Source organism: Alligator mississippiensis, chromosome 3 (genome assembly GCF_030867095.1).
Source record: "Alligator mississippiensis isolate rAllMis1 chromosome 3, rAllMis1, whole genome shotgun sequence".
Lineage (NCBI taxonomy): Eukaryota > Metazoa > Chordata > Crocodylia > Alligatoridae > Alligator > Alligator mississippiensis.
This window is the reverse complement of record NC_081826.1, coordinates 14240462-14258404: the sequence shown is the minus strand read 5'-3', so window position 1 is coordinate 14258404 and position 17943 is coordinate 14240462. Positions and strand designations below refer to the sequence as shown.

General features: G+C 45.6%; 1 protein-coding gene across 1 annotated transcript in view; it reads left to right on the top strand.

The window, feature by feature from the left end:
• The window catches only part of TG (thyroglobulin), a 213670-nt gene that overhangs the window by 10271 nt on the left and 185456 nt on the right, over nucleotides 1-17943 (top strand). Inside the window, exons 7-14 of the mRNA XM_059723466.1 lie at nucleotides 1045-1188; nucleotides 2202-2387; nucleotides 5073-6128; nucleotides 8913-9500; nucleotides 12754-12996; nucleotides 13414-13551; nucleotides 14675-14752; nucleotides 17239-17351. Coding sequence (XP_059579449.1) covers nucleotides 1045-1188; nucleotides 2202-2387; nucleotides 5073-6128; nucleotides 8913-9500; nucleotides 12754-12996; nucleotides 13414-13551; nucleotides 14675-14752; nucleotides 17239-17351 — 2546 coding nt within the window. The remainder of the gene's footprint in view (nucleotides 1-1044; nucleotides 1189-2201; nucleotides 2388-5072; nucleotides 6129-8912; nucleotides 9501-12753; nucleotides 12997-13413; nucleotides 13552-14674; nucleotides 14753-17238; nucleotides 17352-17943) is intronic.

The following is a 17943-nucleotide window of genomic DNA, read 5'->3' as shown; positions in this document are numbered from 1 at the left end:
CACATCCATAATAGCTAGATACTTTTCCTTTAATCAGGGGTATCAAACTCACCATGGCTCCTTGGCTTCATCTGAACTGCAGGGGCTTCTTCCAGGGCCAGCAGCAGCTGTCAGCTCCAGTACAGTGGTGGGGGATGCATCTGCCCAGCCTTTGCCTGTCTCGCTGCTGCCACCAGTAGCATTTTCTATCAGCAGCAATTCTGCAGCAGGACATGCCCCTAATTTCCCCCTACTTCCAATTTCTGGTAGCCCAGTGAGCTACATGGAATGTGGCTCCATGAGCTGAATCTGGCCTGGGGCTATATGTTTGGCACCCCTGCTTTAAAGGGAAGGTTGGATTGTGAAGTTGCAGCTACCAGTTCGCAATAGAGGTTTCCCCAGCCAACCGTTGGGGTTAGGTTCCTGAAAGTTCCCGTGGTTGGCAAGACAAAAGGCTTATGGGAAAAAAGGCAGGTGGCGGGCTGATGCACGGCCATGGAAAACCATGGTTACTCAAAACTATATATCATGGTAGCTAAAATGGTACGTAGAATATTAAGCATGGACACTCAAACCTGTGGTTGGCAAAACCGTGGTAGGCAAGAGAAACCTGTACTTGGTAGGTAGGCTACTGAAAACCAGCCCAACCCAGCCTGTGGCACAGGGAATTGCCTTGTGGTGCATACTGGTATTTCTTACTTAACGTCATCCCGGTTAATGTTATTTCGTTGTTACGTCACTGGTCTGTTAGAGAACATACTTGTTTATAAAGTCACACAGTTTTCGATTATAATGTTGTTTGGCCACCATCTGCTAGTAGGCAACTACTGTGATGTAATCAGATTCGCTTAACATCATTTTGCTTAAAGTCACATTTTTCAAGAATGAACTATGACATTAAGTGAGGAGTAGCTGTACTGCATAAATCCCTGTTTCTTGATCAGTGCAGGAGTGCATGTGTTTCTGGCCTCTATCTGTAGCACCTTTCACAAGGGCATGGATAGGAGGTGAAATCTCTCATTTTAAAAGGGGAACCCTGGGCTAAAAGGCTCTCTCTACTTCCAGGATTGGAACTGCTGCTTGAAGAAGTTTACGACACAATTTTCTCTGCGCTGGAGCCTGCCCTCACCTTCGCTGAGACCACCATGTATCGGATTCTTCAGAGGAGGTTTCTGGGGGTGCAGCTGGCTGCCTTGGGCAGGTTTCGCTGTAAGTAGCACCAAACTGGAGCTCTGGGAATTTTGGAGAAATATGGGAACTCAAGAGTGACGGCTGCCAGGGTGGCAGGCAAACTGGTCCTGAACTGAGGAGCTCCGTGAATGCTGGTATGAGCTACCAGCAGTGTAGATGGGCTGCTGGTGGGGCAAAATCCTCAGGTGGCCTCTTTTGCACGGGTAACAGGGTGGTGTGGAACCTGGTTGTTGGGAGACTATGACTTGCCAGAGGGGGAGTGCGCTCTGGGCAGAGTGGCAGTAGGAGGGTGCCCAAGGGTGGGGGATCATGGAGCATGGCTTAGGGATGCTTAGCTGCCCTGAACAAGTGGTGTTCAGTCAATTGCCCCCCTGTCTCCCTTTTATCTATGCCCCTGTGAGCTGCTATTTCTTGAGCTCAGGTGCTGAACTGGGGAGCAACAGCTTGCCACGTTTCTGGTGTTTAATCAGTTTTTGGGGGTCAGGAAGGCATTTTCCCCCTTCCCACGTGCAGTGCTATGAAGTAAATCCTGTGTGCATCTTAACAACCCATTTAAGTTGTCAGTGGAGAGCAAAGCAGGGACTTCGATTGTGTCTCCTGCTCTAACGGCCAGTAGCGGAAGGCACAACTACGTGTGCTGGGTGGGTGCATTACAAATGGCAGGTGGAGAACCCCACCTCAAACGAGAACTACGAGCAAGCTGGTGAACTTAATGGATTAGTTCATTATTCTTAAATTAACTTTAAAAGCCCAACCCCGTTGCAGCCCTGCAATGTAGAATATCGAATGAGCAATTACTTTGTCTGCAGTGGTATTGCAATGACTGTCAAGTGTGTCACAACGTTTGTTGTTCGTGGTTTTTTTCGAGATTGAATTTAACAAAAAGAATAAGAACAAAAATAGAGCCCTCAGGCTGGGATTTTGGGATCTTCATGGAACAACAATCAAAGGGTTTTTCAGGCTCAATAAAAGGAAGATTTTCTTCAGCATCTCATTCTGCTCCTCCTTAACACACAGCATTTCTCTTATAGGCCCCTCTAAATGTGAGGTTGAGAGGTCGACAGCTGTTCGCTTTGGGCACACGTACAAGCCGTCTTGTGATGATCATGGAGACTATAACCCACTGCAGTGCCAGCAGGATGGGCAGTGCTGGTGTGTGGGCAACAAGGGGCAGGAGTTTCAGGGAACAAGAAGGCAAGGGCAGCTTCCAGTTTGTGGTAGGTATTGTAGTTATCAGGTTAACAAACCAATGTTTCTTCTCATGTAAAATACAGGTTCTTTCTCTCTCTTTCTCATGTATGTGCACACGCTCATGCACATGCTCCTATTTCTCAGTTCTGGAAGTTTCATATAGATAAAACCTCATGGTCATGCTGCAGATTTCTGTCACCTCTAATACAAGCTCTGCCCTGCCCTTCTGCCTGACTTTCTTCTATACATCCATTCTTTTTTTCTGAATGTATAAAAGAAAGTAAAAATGGATGTTAGGTTCTTTTTAGTTTCTCTCCTGATTTTCGGGGTCTTTAATGTACGTCCACAACATCCCAGCATAATCTAGCAGGAACATCCCCAAGCACTAGTTCCCACTCTCACACATCCTCAAAGTGGCTTCACTGCTACATATCTAAATTTGGTGAGCAGGAACGGGTAGGTAGAGCATACTCGGAGATATGCTGGAAAAATGGCACAGACATACCCTTCAGGTTCACATTCTGAAGCTTTTCTCTTTGACCATGAAAGCTAGAAAATCACTGTCATTTTGAACAAAGATCAAGATTCACATGCAATCACCTGACTCCAGGAGCCAAATATTTAATAAAGTGCACTTCAAATCCCAGTGCTTGTGATACACAGTGTCATTAGCATAATTTTATGTGGTTTGACCCTCCTATATAGTGAAGCTTCTGGTGTGGTGTTGCATTGCTTCTGTGGTGTCTGTCTAGCTGTCTGGTCAAGTTGTTCCTCATCTTTGTCCCTGTGGTGTTTGGCTGTGAAGTTTGTCAAATCTGATAAAAGCAAATGAAGAAAAGGTGTGTGGATGTCCATGTTGTGAAAAGAGGGAGATATCATTCCAAATGAAGCATCAAGTCAGAGACTGGAATAGAAGATGACAGCAGAAGGTGCTAATGGGTCAAACAGGGGTGGAGATGATTTGTTTAAAAACAGTCAAAGTAAGGATAAATGCCTGAATTTATGTGGGAGGGGAGGGGTGCAGGGGCTTAAGACAGGTAGCCTTTGGGGAAGTTAATTTCTGTCTCTCTCAGACCATAGACATGCTATGTAGGCAAAGAAATTATCTATTCTGGGTGTCACTCATGAAGCAGTCACTAAATACTTTAGGCCAAGACAGGCTTACTGTAAAATGAAAATGGTAGTGTGCCCTGCAGGCTGATCAGCAAGGATATTGCAAGGGAACCTCGGAGAGGCCTCTCCATATGTCAGGGCTCGTTTTTTTCGCCGAGCGTGCTCTGCTGACTGCTTCTGATGGTTTCTGTGACTTGACTTGAGGCTGCTTGCAATTAGGCCACGCAGCTTTTATTGGCAGACTCAGGAAATCTAAGCCGGGAGGCTACTATGGCAGCTTTGCAGTCTAACCGCTGAAAAGGAATTTTCACAAGGACGTATTATTCTTAGATAGTCTGCGCTCAGGCAGCTACGTGTGATGTGATAGTCCCCCTTTATTTTGTTTTAAATTGACTCTCTTCTATCAGAAGGGGGCTTTGTCTGCCTCTTCTATTCACACTCGGGCGATTTGGTTCAGTGGGAAGGAAAACAGCATTGAAGAAACGTGAGGCTCGATTGATACTGCTGCTTGTGTGGGGAGGGTTTGTATTGCTGCTGTACCATGAAGTGCACCCACCCTCCTGTCCGGCTTGGTGCATGTCAGCTCCTGAAATAGAGACAGTGGAGCTGCGTCCAAGCAGCACTGCGTGTGTGAACCATGAGAGGTTCCTACGGTCTCTGGCTTGAGCAGGTGTATTGGTGCACATTCGGGGCCACTCTCAGATGCCCACTCTGCCTTGTCTCTAGTATATGGAGCTGGAAGAGCAAGGAGTTAGTGGACAAGTCCTTCTGCATGGGGTCACTCCCAGGCACAGCACAGGAGAGGTCTCAACATGTTCTTCTAGGTGTTGACACTTAGGAGGATGTGAAGTTAGTGATGGCCTGTTTGGTTCCCATAGGGAAACACGAGTCTCTCAAAGACACGTCAACCAAAAGCACAACTGAAAATATGGAGTGGGCTTGCTCTGAAAGTGCAATGATTTGCTAATTATAAGAAAATGAGGTTATGTCTGTTTGGCCTCTGGAGTGAGGCCCGGAGCACCCCTAAGAGTAAGCCTGGCCTCCTCTGGGAATGATTAAGCCTGAAAATTAGGCCAAGTAAATAGCTCAGGTGCTTGGCCCTAAACATGTGCCCCCAGCTCTCCATGTTTGACATCAGTTCTGCCTGATGTGTGTGCTCAGACATGAGCAGACTGGGTGGGAGTTTGACAGGCTTATCTCCTGACTGCTCTCCTGGGCTCATGTCAGAGTCTATACAGACATACCAGGAGTTCAACCCCAGGAACAGGAACGTAGGTGAAAGGATGATGAGCGAGAGGGGTATCAAGATGAGAGTTTAGAACGAGGTGGTGGCCTGCTGGAACCATAGGAAGGAGTAGATAGATCTTACCAGCAGTAAAGGAGAAGGCCTACACATGAGGAAGGGCAGCCAAGATAACCAAGTATGTGAGAGAGCAAAACAAAAAAGCAGGAGCGTGAGCCAGGGTCAAAGGTAAAGGATGAAAGTTAAAGGTAAGACCTGATCAGAGAGCTTGGGTCAAAGTGCCATGAAAGGCAACAGTGATGCAGCAGGTTTCTGGGTTTCTAAAATGTCTATCTCCTTGTTTTCCTTTGTCTAGGTGAAGAACAAACATGTATCTCCGAGAGAAGGCAGGCTCTCTCCAAGCTTTTTTATGGACCTGTTGGACACTTTAGCCAGCATAGTTTATTCAACACCCAAGAAATGAAGGCAGAAGAAATAGGCAGATTCTCAAAATCTTGCCCTCCTTCCTTCAAAGGGTTGTTTGTGGATTCTGGGTTGCTGTCTCCTCTTACAGAAAGGCCAGGTCTCAATCAGCAGCTTGAGCTTGAATCAATCCTCAGTGAAGCTGTCAGAGGCATGTTTCCATCCAGGGAGTTGGCTCAAGTTGCTCTTCAGTTCACCTCCAATCCCAAGCGCTTCCAAGAAAATCTCTTTGGAGGAAAATTCTTGAAGAACCTGATCCAGTTTAACTTTACAGGAGCTCTCGGCACTAGAGGCAAATTCAACATTGGCCAGTTTTCCCAGCAAGGAGGAATGGATAGTGGAGAAAGCGTTGCAAAATTAGCAGAGGAGCCTTCACTGGAAACATCAGAGGAGAGCTTCATTACGAGTAAACCTCTTGTGGACAGTTTTGGCCGCACCGTTAGTTTGCAAGACAATCAGAACGCAATGAAATTTCTTGCTTCTGTGCTGGAACTTCCAGAGTTTTTTACCTTTTTACAACATGTTATTTTTGTCCCTGAAGACATCTCTGAAGATTTAGGGGAAGTTGTGAGAATAGTTTTGAGGTCCAAAGACTGTACTGAGGAGTCCAGCAATTTGTTTGTTCCAACATGCACCAAGGAAGGGAGATATGAGGAAATCCAGTGCTATGCAGCTGAGTGCTGGTGTGTGGACTCACAAGGAAGGGAGGTCCCAGGCTCAAGAGTTCAAGGCAAACGTCCGAGGTGTGCCACTACATGTGAGAAGCAAAGAAGTCGTCTGCAAAGATTGAAGCAAAGCCAGCCAGCCGGGTCTGATCCATTTATTCCCACTTGTACTGAGGAAGGAGATTTTCTACCAGTCCAGTGTCATGGACCAGATTGCTTTTGTGTTGATTTGGATGGCAGGACTATTCCAGGAACAAAAAGAAAAGCTGGAAAGCCCATGCAGTGTGAGTCTGGGGTTTGGTATCTGATGGGTGTTTGGGGTTTTTTTTGCACATTTTGAAGGGACTCTATTTGTGTTTTCTTGTTCTGCTAGAGACTGGAAAGGTATGCTAGTGTGTGGGAGCACCATATCCCTGTGCTGGGTAGAACATCACACTTGGTTTTCTGTAGATTTCTAGTAGTCCAGGAATCCCAGAGTGCATAACCCCTGGCAAGCTGAGACGTAAAGAAGATTTTCCCCCTAGCAGAAGTGAGCAGAGCCCACACATACAGAGCAGAACGATCCAAGCTTTATCCTTGTTAATGACCATGTTCCTCAGTTCTAGCCTTGTTGAAGTGCATGTGGCTACCTTATGTTACAGCTAGTTAGCCCATGCAGGCTCCTTTGCCCTGGGCCATGTGCTGAAGAAGTGGCAAAGAAAAACTCGGCTCACGGCAGCAAAATGGGAAGTCCCCCGGAAGTGGTACTTCCAGTTTCACTTTTGCCACGTCTCTCGAATGCCGGTTAGCAGAGTTTTCCAGCTAATTAAGCTTAACACAGCTTTTGCTGTAATCTGTGGCTGTCACAGGCCTTCCCTAAGCTGAGGGCAGGAGTTGATGGACCAGAACCTTCAGAGGCAAAATCACAAATTTCTATTTCATGAGATAAAGGATTATATCCTCCAATTTAGGACATTACAGGAGGCTGAAGTTCTTGTGCGGACCATCCAGGAGGAGACAAAAGCTAACACACTGTTAATGCAAGTCACATAGTTCAGATCAATGAGTGGAAAACGTAAGTGGGACAGATGATCAGTAGGCATGCGAGAATAGGGAAGTATTCGATTTGGATTTGGCTGATTTGGAGGACAGTGATTCAATTTGGAGATTTGGATTACTGTCCCAAATCAATTCAGCCAAATCGGTTTCTAAAGATTCTGTGTTGATTTGGACAGATTTCGTGATTTGGCCATAGACTATAATGGGGAATCGATGAAATACCTATAACCTTGTCATTTTTTGTCAGATTTGGATGAAACCAGCAGGGATGGTAGTTCCTTCTGAGGGCATGAAGCCTGCCAAGTTTCAAGGAGATAGGTTTAGGGGTTTCTGGGAAACTGCACCTCAAACTGCTGAAAGCTAAACTCGTGTCTTTTGCATGTGGTAAGGCAGATTTGGATGAAACCAGCAGGGATAGTAGCCTGTAACAGAGGGCCTTCCTGGTGATGGTTAGATCTTTACCCACCCACCTGTTTCTGGGCCAGCCGCCCACCTCTCTTTTGTTCAGGCAGAAAAAGCTCACAAAAGGGACAGAAAGGCTGCAGAAAGAGGCTTATATGCTGTTTTTACACCCTTCCCCCTGAGAACTGTGACTGGAAGGGGAATCCGGGAAAGATCACAGTCACTGGCCAGCTACAGATGTCAGTCTTGCTCCCCTTACTCCCCATCGCTCTTCTCAGTTTCTGTTCCCCTGAAAGACTGCCTTCTGAATCTCCAAATCTTTTCTGAATTGATTTGGAGGCTCCGAATCAATTCAGAGGGTTTTTTTGGTCACCCTATTCAATTCAAATTTGGTTATTCAGCCTCTGAACTGAGCTGAATCTTCTCTGAATCAAATGGTCAACCAAAGCTTCGCACACCTGTAACAATTAGATATTCTCCAAATTGGGTCTAACAGTAGGATTGAAGCTGTAAAACAAAAAATACAAAGCTCTCTGCCCTTAGCTTTGCCTAAATGGAAAGGTCTTATTGGCTCTTGAAGCTTAGTGAACTCAAACAATTGCAGACCAGAGGAGGGAACTGGTTCCAGGAGCACAGTCCCCTACCTAACTTTTTGAACTCTCACTTTGGAGAGTTCAATGCTAGGAAATAATAGCAAAGTTTTGAACAGACCCACATGGCCATGATGTGTGTCCTGGAGCACTTAGGGATTTATGAGCCTGTTTGGGCTATGAACAGAAGCAAAGAGGTGCCTTGTCCAGTAAAGAGCAGGGATTACCAGCGTTCTAGGTTCATAGCAGTCTGCTGTACATGAAGACATGAGCTGCTGCATTTACTTTATTTGCTGACCCTGCAGTAGCAAGTGCCAGTATAGTGAGAGTTGGCTCCAATTTGTCCATTGTGTCTCTGAGAAATTGAAATTCTTTTTCCTGGGGTAGAAAGAAGTTGGGTGGCAGAGGCATGATGATGTGGCACTGGTAGCTGTCACACATGGGAGCAGCAGTGACTTCTGGCTGCCACCAGTTTTGCAGCTGTGGCCACAGCCTTTCTTTTCCGCCTCCCTCCCCAGGTTGGTGCCTGAGGCAGGTGCCCTATTCTCCTCGCCCGTGTTATTCTACTGCTCGGTAATGCTTTACTACACAAGTGATCCCGTTGCTATCCATGGGGCTTAGTTAGTTGAGTGAGAATTTCTCTGTCTAAAGACTATGGGTCATACTTTTGCAGTAATTAAATTAAAAAATGCAGATGGGCACTAAGTAGGATTAGGTGCTTACTTTTCATTGATTTCCATTGAAATCCATGGAGTTGGGCACCTAATCTGCTTGGTTGTTTCTGAAAATCTTTCTAAATTCCTGTCTATGGCATTTGGTACATAGGTATTGTGAAAATCTGGTTTGGGGTAAAAATCTCAAGATTTGGTCCCATTTTTAAACACCACAAATTGTCCCAATGCCCATTGTAATAACACATATTAGTAACAAACAGTTTGTGTAAGTGTGTTTGCAAAGCAAATGTGTCCAGGTGAGATTGTGTCATGTGCCTAGAATGCATTCCTGAAATAACTGAGTTATGTATTTTCTTCCCTCCAGGCCCAAGCCCTTGCCAGTTAACAGCTGGTCAGGTTTTCCTAGAGACAGTACAACTGCTGTTGTCAGACACAAGTGCCCTGTCCCAGATTTCCAGAGTTTACATCCCCCAGTGCAGCACTGATGGTAACTGGAGACCGGTGCAGTGCAGTGGTCCTCCCGAGCAAGCCTTTGAATGGTACCAGAGATGGATCAGTGAGAACAATGAAGGCAAAACTCTGCCTGTTACTGACCTCTTCAACATACTAACTGAATATAAAGAAACATCTTCCCAACGCTTTGCAGCTTTTGTTAAGAATCTGTATGAGGCTGGCCACCAAAATATCTTCCCAGCATTCACCAAGTATCCTTCCTTTAATGCTCTTCCTGTTGAAGTCCTGGATGGCAGTATAACAACTGAATCAGAGAACATTTTGTTGGACCCATACACATTTTGGCAGCTTCTGCAGGGTCAGCTGAACTACTACCCAGGGTCCTACGCTGATTTCAGTGCCCTTTTAGGCCACTTTGAACTTCGTAATTGTTGGTGTGTTGATGACAAAGGAGAAGAGCTGCAGGGAACAAAGACTGAGGTGAACAAAGTGCCAGCATGTAAGTAATCGCACAGAGTTTCTGACTCTTCCTTTATCCCGGTAAGAAAAAGCATTTTAAAATATTGCACAGTAGGAGATAAGTGACCCACTGACCCAACCAATACTGCTAGCATCCGTCGTTGTTGGTGATCCCTCACAGTTGAGGACGATCACTCCCACAGGTCAAGTAAAGGGTTGTAATTGAGTCTGTTGATGGCTAAGATGCTAACATCCAGATGTGGGAGCACTTGTTTTTGGAAAAGAAGAGATCCCCCTCCCTGCAGCTTATTGAAGTGGAGAAATAAAATATAGGACATGTTTACATACTTCAGTAGGAAAGAATGACTCTTGTCAGAGTCCATGTGGAAATTTGAACATAATAAATCTACAGATAAAAGGTTAACCCAACACAGTTGGGTCTTTTAAAGATAAAGAATGAAATGCAGAAATAAGATTTGCTTATACTTGTATGGAAAGTTCATTTATATTAACAGTGATAAAATAAACAGTTTAATAAGGAACTGCAAAGCAGAGAGAGGAATTTTCTTTGCTGTTCTTATTAGTCAGTCTTCTATGGACTTTAATTCAGGAAACAACTCAATTAAGTGAAGCATTTCAACATCTTCTTGAGTTCTGCTGAAGTCAACAGGACTTGAAATGAAGCAAATGCTTAAATATTTTTCTGATTCATGGCTAGAGTAACATAGTGTAGTCAGGTTCCAGATTAATGAGGACCATATAAATATTCTAAATATTCGTAGCTAAATATATGTAGCTCATGTGAAATTTTCAAAAGCATTCAGCATTGGCCCAACTCATTGTCATGAAGTTGGCAGTAAAACTCCCATGGAAGTCTTTAGTTAGGTCAGCATGAAAAAGATAGGTAAAAGGTAAGCCAGCATGACATACCTTTTGAAGGTCCTACATAGGTAGTCCATATCACACTAAAGTACCTGGATCCTATATTTACATCACTTGGGCATATGGATAGTTCATCATGATGTCATAGATTCATAGACGTTAGGGTCGGAAGGGACCTCAATAGATCATCGAGTCCGACCCCCTGCATAGGCAGGAAAGAGTGCTGGGTCTAGATGACCCCAGCTAGATACTCATCTAACCTCCTCTTGAAGACCCCCAGGGTAGGGGAGAGCACCACCTCCCTTGGGAGCCCGTTCCAGACCTTGACCACTCGAACTGTGAAGAAGTTCTTCCTAATGTCCAATCTAAATCTGCTCTCTGCTATCTTGTAGCCATTATTTCTTGAAACCCACGGGGGCGCTGTGCTGAATAAAACCTCACCAATTCCCATTTGTGCCCCTGTGATAAACTTATAGGCAGCCACAAGGTCGCCTCTCAATCTTCTCTTGAGGAGGCTGAAAAGGTCCAGTTTCTCTAGTCTCTCCTCATAGGGCTTGGTCTGCAGGCCCGTAACCATACGAGTGGCCCTTCTCTGGACCCTCTCCAGGTTATCCGCATCCCTCTTGAAGTGTGGCGCCCAGAATTGCACGCAGTACTCCAACTGCGGTCTGACCAGCGCCCGATAGAGGGGAAGTATTACCTCCTTGGACCTATTCGTCATGCATCTGCTGATGCACGATAAAGTGCCATTGGCTTTTCTGATGGCTTCGTCACACTGCCGGCTCATGTTCATCTTGGAGTCCACTAGGACTCCAAGATCCCTTTCCACCTCTGTGCCACCCAGCAGGTCATTCCCTAGGCTGTAGGTGTGCTGGACATTTTTCCTCCCTAGGTGCAGCACTTTGCATTTCTCCTTGTTGAACTGCATCCTGTTGTTTTCTGCCCACTTGTGCAACCTGTCCAGGTCTGCCTGCAGCTGTTCCCTGCCCTCCGGCGTGTCCACTTCTCCCCATAGCTTTGTGTCATCTGCAAACTTGGACAGAGTACATTTCATACCCTCATCCAAGTCGCTGATGAAGACATTAAAGAGTATCGGTCCAAGGACTGAACCCTGCGGGACCCCACTGCCCACACCCTTCCAGGTCAAAACCGACCCATCCACTACGACTCTCTGGGTGCGACCCTCTAGCCAATTTGCCACCCACCGGACTGTGTAGCCATCCAAGTCACAGCCTCTTAACTTGTTCACCAGTATGGAGTGGGATACCGTATTGAAGGGCTTCCTGTAGTCTAAGTATACGACATCCACCCCTCCTCCTGTGTCCAGGTGTTTCATAACCTGGTCATAAAAAGAGACTAGATTGGTCAGGCACGATCTGCCTGCCACGAACCTGTGCTGGTTTCCCCTCAGCATAATTTGTCCTGCCGGGCTCTTGCAAATGTGAGCCTTGATAATTTTTTCAAAGACTTTGTCATAGTTTTTAGGTTGAAAGAGAGAAAGACAATGGCTAGAAGACCTCCAGTTGGAGAACGAATATTGGAGAACTCCAGTGTGCTCCAAAGGCTGGTGGGGGGTAGATTTAGTACTGAGCTGTCTTAGCAGAGCAGGTTGGACAGCTCATTCATCATGTTCCTGATTTTAACAAATGCATCTGAACAAAGAATATAAACATGCAAATGAGAAGCTATGTGCCAATCATCACCTTGGACACTTTGCTTGTATGCTGCCTCTTTTTTTTACTGATGGTTGATTCTTCAGGGAAGGGACTGAATCTTTCAATATGTTTAGGTTGTACCTGGTAACACAGCCAGGAATGGAGCAAAGCAGAGTGCACCCCACTTTGGCTGCATCTTGCATGTGCAGTGAGCTCTGAGCTCTCTACCTGGTCAGTGCGGGCTTTTGCTAGAGCTTGTTGTCAGCAGTGAGCTCCAAGTTCACCAACTGACCAGAGCTGGGTTTAGCTACAGCCCTGCTTGCACAAGTCTCCAGAGCTCAGGGGGTGAATGCTGCTTCAGTTTACCCTTCCCCTCCTTTCTCTGTGCTGGATTCAGAAGTGGGGGAAAGGAGGGGATGAGCAGCAGCAGTGTTCACCTCCTGGGCTCAGGAGCTGAAAGCAGGGGCTCCAGCCAGATCTATGTTGAAAGCTCAGGTGTGGCACACTCAAAATGAGGTGTGACCATGGCACTGCACCCACTCTGGATCCACCCTGATTGCAAATAAACTATAATAATGAGCTCTTTTCTCTCATTTGCTTCCTTGTGTTGCTACAGAGGTGCTTTGTGAAACAGTGCAAACCAGTGCACACTTACAAAGGAACAAAAGTATGTTAAAGCTGTCCAGTGTGAGTGTACTGATCTCTCCTGGATAAAATAAAACTAAATACTAAACTCAGCCCCTTTACTATCAACAGGCCCTGGTGCATGTGAAAGCATGAAAAAGGAAGCAATGCAGCTTATTGATGAAGCAGAGCAACTCATCGTAGCTTCAAATGGCTCCCACTTCCCATTTGGAGAGAGCTTTTTAATGGCAAAAGGAATACAGCTGATGGACCATGACCTCCTGCATTTTACTCAGTCCTTTCAGTCAGGGACCATGTTCTCTGAAAAAATATTGACTGGCAGTGATTATGCAATACGACTGGCTGCACAATCAAGTAGGTTGGAAGGAAAAGCAGCCCTAGTATAGTTGGTAAATTGGGACTGATAGGGAACCCTTTGAGATGAATGTCTTTGCTTACGAGAGTTTAGTGCACAAATGAGCCCACAACATTATTTTTATGTACTAAAACTTTCTAGACCAAATTCAGTCTTGCTGAAAATGGCATTTTCTCCATCACAGTTAAAGGAGTTTCATCTCCCTACACCAGAAGTAGATCTGAACTGTTATGTAACTCAGGGAGTGCCATTAATACCTGGATATTTATCAGTCATTACGTTTCCCAAGGTTTCTGATCTTTCCCCTTCTAAACAGGGACTAGAGTAAGGTGCTGTAAATATTCATTTTTAAAATAGCTTACATTACATGAGGTGTTTTATCAGCTCCACTAATATTTGGCCTTATTTTTTTGTAGCCCTGCATTTCTACTGGAGGAATCGTTTTATTTCAAGAAGTTCTGCTGGAGAAGCCATGCTCTTGGGATTTCATCCTTACATTCCCCAGTGTGATGGACTGGGGAACTGGGAACCAGTCCAATGCTATGAGAGTACTGGTGAGGGTCCTTTAGCAAAATAAGTGTTACTGCTTTTATTAGCTGAGCAAAGGCAAGTCAGATAGGCTAAGAGCTGACAGTCAAAAAGCCTGAGGCTGAATTGATTCAATCTCCGTAGGTTAGTGTAAACTGCATAGATTGAACGGATAAGCAAGTGAGCAGCCATTCACTTTTGATTCTAGAAATGCAGCCACATGCCACTACAACCATCCAGGTTTATCTTAAACCAGTTTTGGCTATTTTGAAAGTGGTTTATGTGCACTGAACTTCTCTTGTATTACAGATTTGAATTGGTTTCCAATCACTTATGCGGGTTTATGTGTAATTTCTGTCCCTAGCCATAGCCATAGCATTTGAACATAACAAAACAGGAAATGGCATCAGGGGTTATTTCTTACTCCAAACTGTTTTGTCCACTGGTATGTTACATCTGCATTTTCAGGGGAAAGACGACAGAGACAATGTAAAGATACGAGGCCAAATTATGGCCCACCAACTGTACTTCTTGTGGTGGAATCACTGGGTGGTCCCTGACTGCCACAGCTGTGGCACATGCTCCACATGCTCTCAGTTGTAAAACAGAGTTAAACAGGGCCCAGGGCAGGGCCTTATACAGTTCATATATGGATTTGCTTTTTGCCACCTGAGCCATATCTGACAAAACAAGGAACACCCTGGAACTTTGGCTAAACTACAAACTAGAGTCATGATACTGAGGTTCAGTCTTAGTTGGCATATCCATAGGGTTGCATGGACTGGGCTGTGGCATGATCACGATATTAAGAATTTGGGTGTAAGAATTTGAAATGGGGTAGTTTGGGTGAGTTTATGAATTAAAAAAAAAAAAAAAAATCACATGCTTCTGCATTTCTAAGCTTGATTGGGGACCAGAACTGGAAATGCCAGTGTTTGCAAGTATTACGCACAGCTGCTTTCTGCGATCTGGATAGAGCAGCTAGCCCAATCTGTTGTGTTCATCACAACCCTGCCTTATAGATAATGCCCAGTATTCCTGCAAAGCAATAACTACAGTTCTCCTTGGGTTCAGGTCAACCTTAGCTAATGAGAAATCAAGTCAAGGGACTTACAGTTTCCAGACTAAGGCTACTGTTATCTTGCCCAGGTCACTGCTGGTGTGTGGACAAGAGAGGACGTTATGTCACGGGTTCTCTGCGTGCGCGCTCAGCACAACTCCCAACATGTAAGTTGCATTTTCCACCTGCTGCATTCTTAGCTGACAGAGAGAAGCTATTAGCTTTTATTAGTGCGTTGCAGGATAGATGTGAATCTTTACTGAGATATTTACTAAGTAGCCTGCAGCATAACACAAGTTTCTCGTAACCACATCAAAAGAAGAAAACTGAAGGAAGAGTTTTAATTTGATCTTTTGTTTTGTAGCTGGAAGAGCCTGCGTGCTGCTGCTTCAGATATTTGGCAGTCCTTTTGATTTCTTGCCTTATCCTTTAGCTTGATGTGATTTAGGAGTGGGCATCATTTTTCAAGGAAGTGTTCTGTTTTATGGAGTTCAAAATTTCATGAACTGTATTAGCCTATACGTTCACTGCAACCTAGTACTGAATAGAATCAGAAGTGCCCAGCTGAGTTTCAGATGTCCTTTGCTGCTAACATCAAACAGTCCTTTGTGATTCTACTGCAATAATACACAGGAATACTTTTAAGCACTGGAATAATTCCCATCTTTAATTATGTGATGAGACCAATTGAAGCTAAGCATCTGCTTAAGTGAAGCGAGACTGACACTCAAGCAAAAGGGACATAGGTTTTTGGTTGTAAGAATCTGAGTCATCTCCTAACCCTCTTGGAGCTACAGAGAACTGACAACAGATTTGTTTAATTAAAGTATAGTTCCATTTACATCTGAGATGTCTCCTTTCCTGTAGGCCCTCCTAGATTCTTCTGTTTATCTAAAGAACCATTTTTCTTTTTCATCCTTTAAACACACTGAAACCTGGTTGCAGTCTCCTTGTAGCATGGATGAAAATGCTAAGCATTCTGCTGAGGTGTTTTCCACATAGATTGTCCTTTAGTTTCCTGTGCAACTCCAGCTGTATCTGTAGACTCCCAGCACCTTTCAACAGGGGCCAGCAGAGGGGACCTGTCTGTTTTCACTGCTGAGCTAACTCATTTGAAGTCAGTGACATTACTCTGGGAATGAATTGTCCCATTACCTCTTTATTCTGCTTGGTTTGCAACATTTGCTGGTACACAAAGGGCACATCTACATGAGATGTCAACTGCACAGTAGCTTAATAACACTCTGCAGTAGTGTGCTGGGCAAAAAACATGCTGATACGCTATTGCATAGTAGTATTAGGCTTTGTGTCAGGGCACCTTTGGTGCCTGCCACTTTAAGAGCTTGAGCAGGCTGTAGACCAGCCTGCAGGTGGGAGAAGACCCAATCATGTGGTCACATGGCAGTCAGGAGGCTGCCTGATTGGTATAGGGCTAGGCAGCTAGGTTATAAGACCAGACTCAAAGAGCAGGGCTGCCAGTTGCAACTGGGGAGCCAAAGGATAAAGTCCTCTCGGCCAGAGTACTGCTGCTCCCAGAACACCTGGAGGTCAAGGGTAGGAACTAAGGGGATGGAGGAGGTTCCTGGTCCTCGGGCATAACCTGAAACCCCTGCTGGGGTTGGATGGTGTGGTGGGGCTGCTTATGGCAGGGCAGCTTCCAGGAAATGCCACACCTGTCCCCCTTAGTGAAAGGTGAGTGTGGGGCATTGGAAAGCCTTAGCCCCCACTGCCTTGCAGGTACCCTGTAGAGGGGAAAGGCTAGAGGAGCACACCCCAACAAAAAAGCACAGGCACCCAGGTCCACTTAGTGGGGCCTGAGGTGGGGTCCAGGCCTATCGAATGGCATCTGAGACATGGCCAAGGTCCACCTAGAGGGATGGGAGGCCCCTGTAAGGGGACAGAGTAGTGGCCTCAGGGAGTGAAGTGGCTGCTAGAGGCTACCTTCAGCAGGGCCCAAGGGGGCCTGAAGGACTATTCATAGGCCCCAGTGAGGGGGCATGTAGTTGGAGCACGTCTAAGGACACCTAAGGCCAAGTTTGGGCCAGAGGCTGAGTGCTGCCCAGCAATAGGGCTGGGGGAGTTGGAAGTAATTTTTGGATGCCATCTGCGAGGCACGGGACACAGTGTAGGGGTGCTATGGAGCCACGTATTACACCGTTGTCCTCAGGGCGTTAAATGGGCAGCTTCTTGCCTAGAAACAACTTCATTTTAATTACAACAAAGGCTTGGCAGGAAAGTTAGGTGGGCGAACTGCCCTAGACAGGTGGGCAGGCTGACTTAGGTGACTGGTCCTGAGATGGCCCCTGTCACAGGCTACTGTGCAGCAAGCATCACGAAAAGCCCGTGTGTTGGTGCTACTGCACAGTAGCATGAGTTACTACACATTGATTTAATACTTGGTTATCCAAGTACTAAACTTCATGTGCAATAATTACGGTGCATTAATGAACGTATAGATAAACCCAAGGAGAATGAGCACTTTCTGTGTAGACACAAAGGTTTCTTTTGGGAGGGGCCTGTCTGGGACCATAGGAGAGTCCATAGGAGATGAGTAGTAAATGTGCTGCACTTTTATGTCTTTGGGCAGTGGCAGGAGATCAGATTTATTTATTGTGTTAACAGAGCTGGAATTAATATTTTCTTTCTCTCAAAGGCCAGACATCATGTCAGCGGTCTCGAGCCAATGCTTTGATTTCCAGCTGGAAGCAGAGTGGAGCACCATGCAACACTGCTTCTGCAGACCTGTTCATCCCCTCATGTCTAGAGGCAAGTTAATGTGACCAGGTGTGGAGGGTGGAGGGGAGAGAGCTTTCCCCATCTAGCTTATTGCTTCTGAAGTCCTGGGCACTTGCATTTTCAGGGTGGAGGAGCTCCCAAACTTCTCCATTCATGCAGTCTCATCACTCTGAAGGGGAGGCAGGCCTCTGAGCAAAGTCTGGTGCACACAGGAGAATGTGTCATCCTCCTTCAGAGATGTTTTAAGTTGTTCACAGGGTAATGGAGAAGGGATAGTATTCTCTGAGATATTTTCCCCAGCCAAGCTTCCCCTGGATAACATGGCTCTGTTCTCAGACTGCAGTGGCAAAGTTAAGTTACCTGACTTTTAGGTGGCCCATTCCAATGTATTCTACCAATAGCAGTGAAAAGCTGGACCTGAGAGACTGAAGTCAGTGCCATCTGTCCCCAGAAAAACCTCCAGTGGGATTTCCATTCATTTGACTGGAGTTTTGGAAGGGTGTGAAGGCTACCATGGCATTTAAACTCACATTTTTTAAAAATGCAATTGTCCTATGAATAGTTTTTAAATGTATGAGAGCTGCTTCTGCTAGAGCCTGGTTTCCTGTGTGGAATTAGGCTA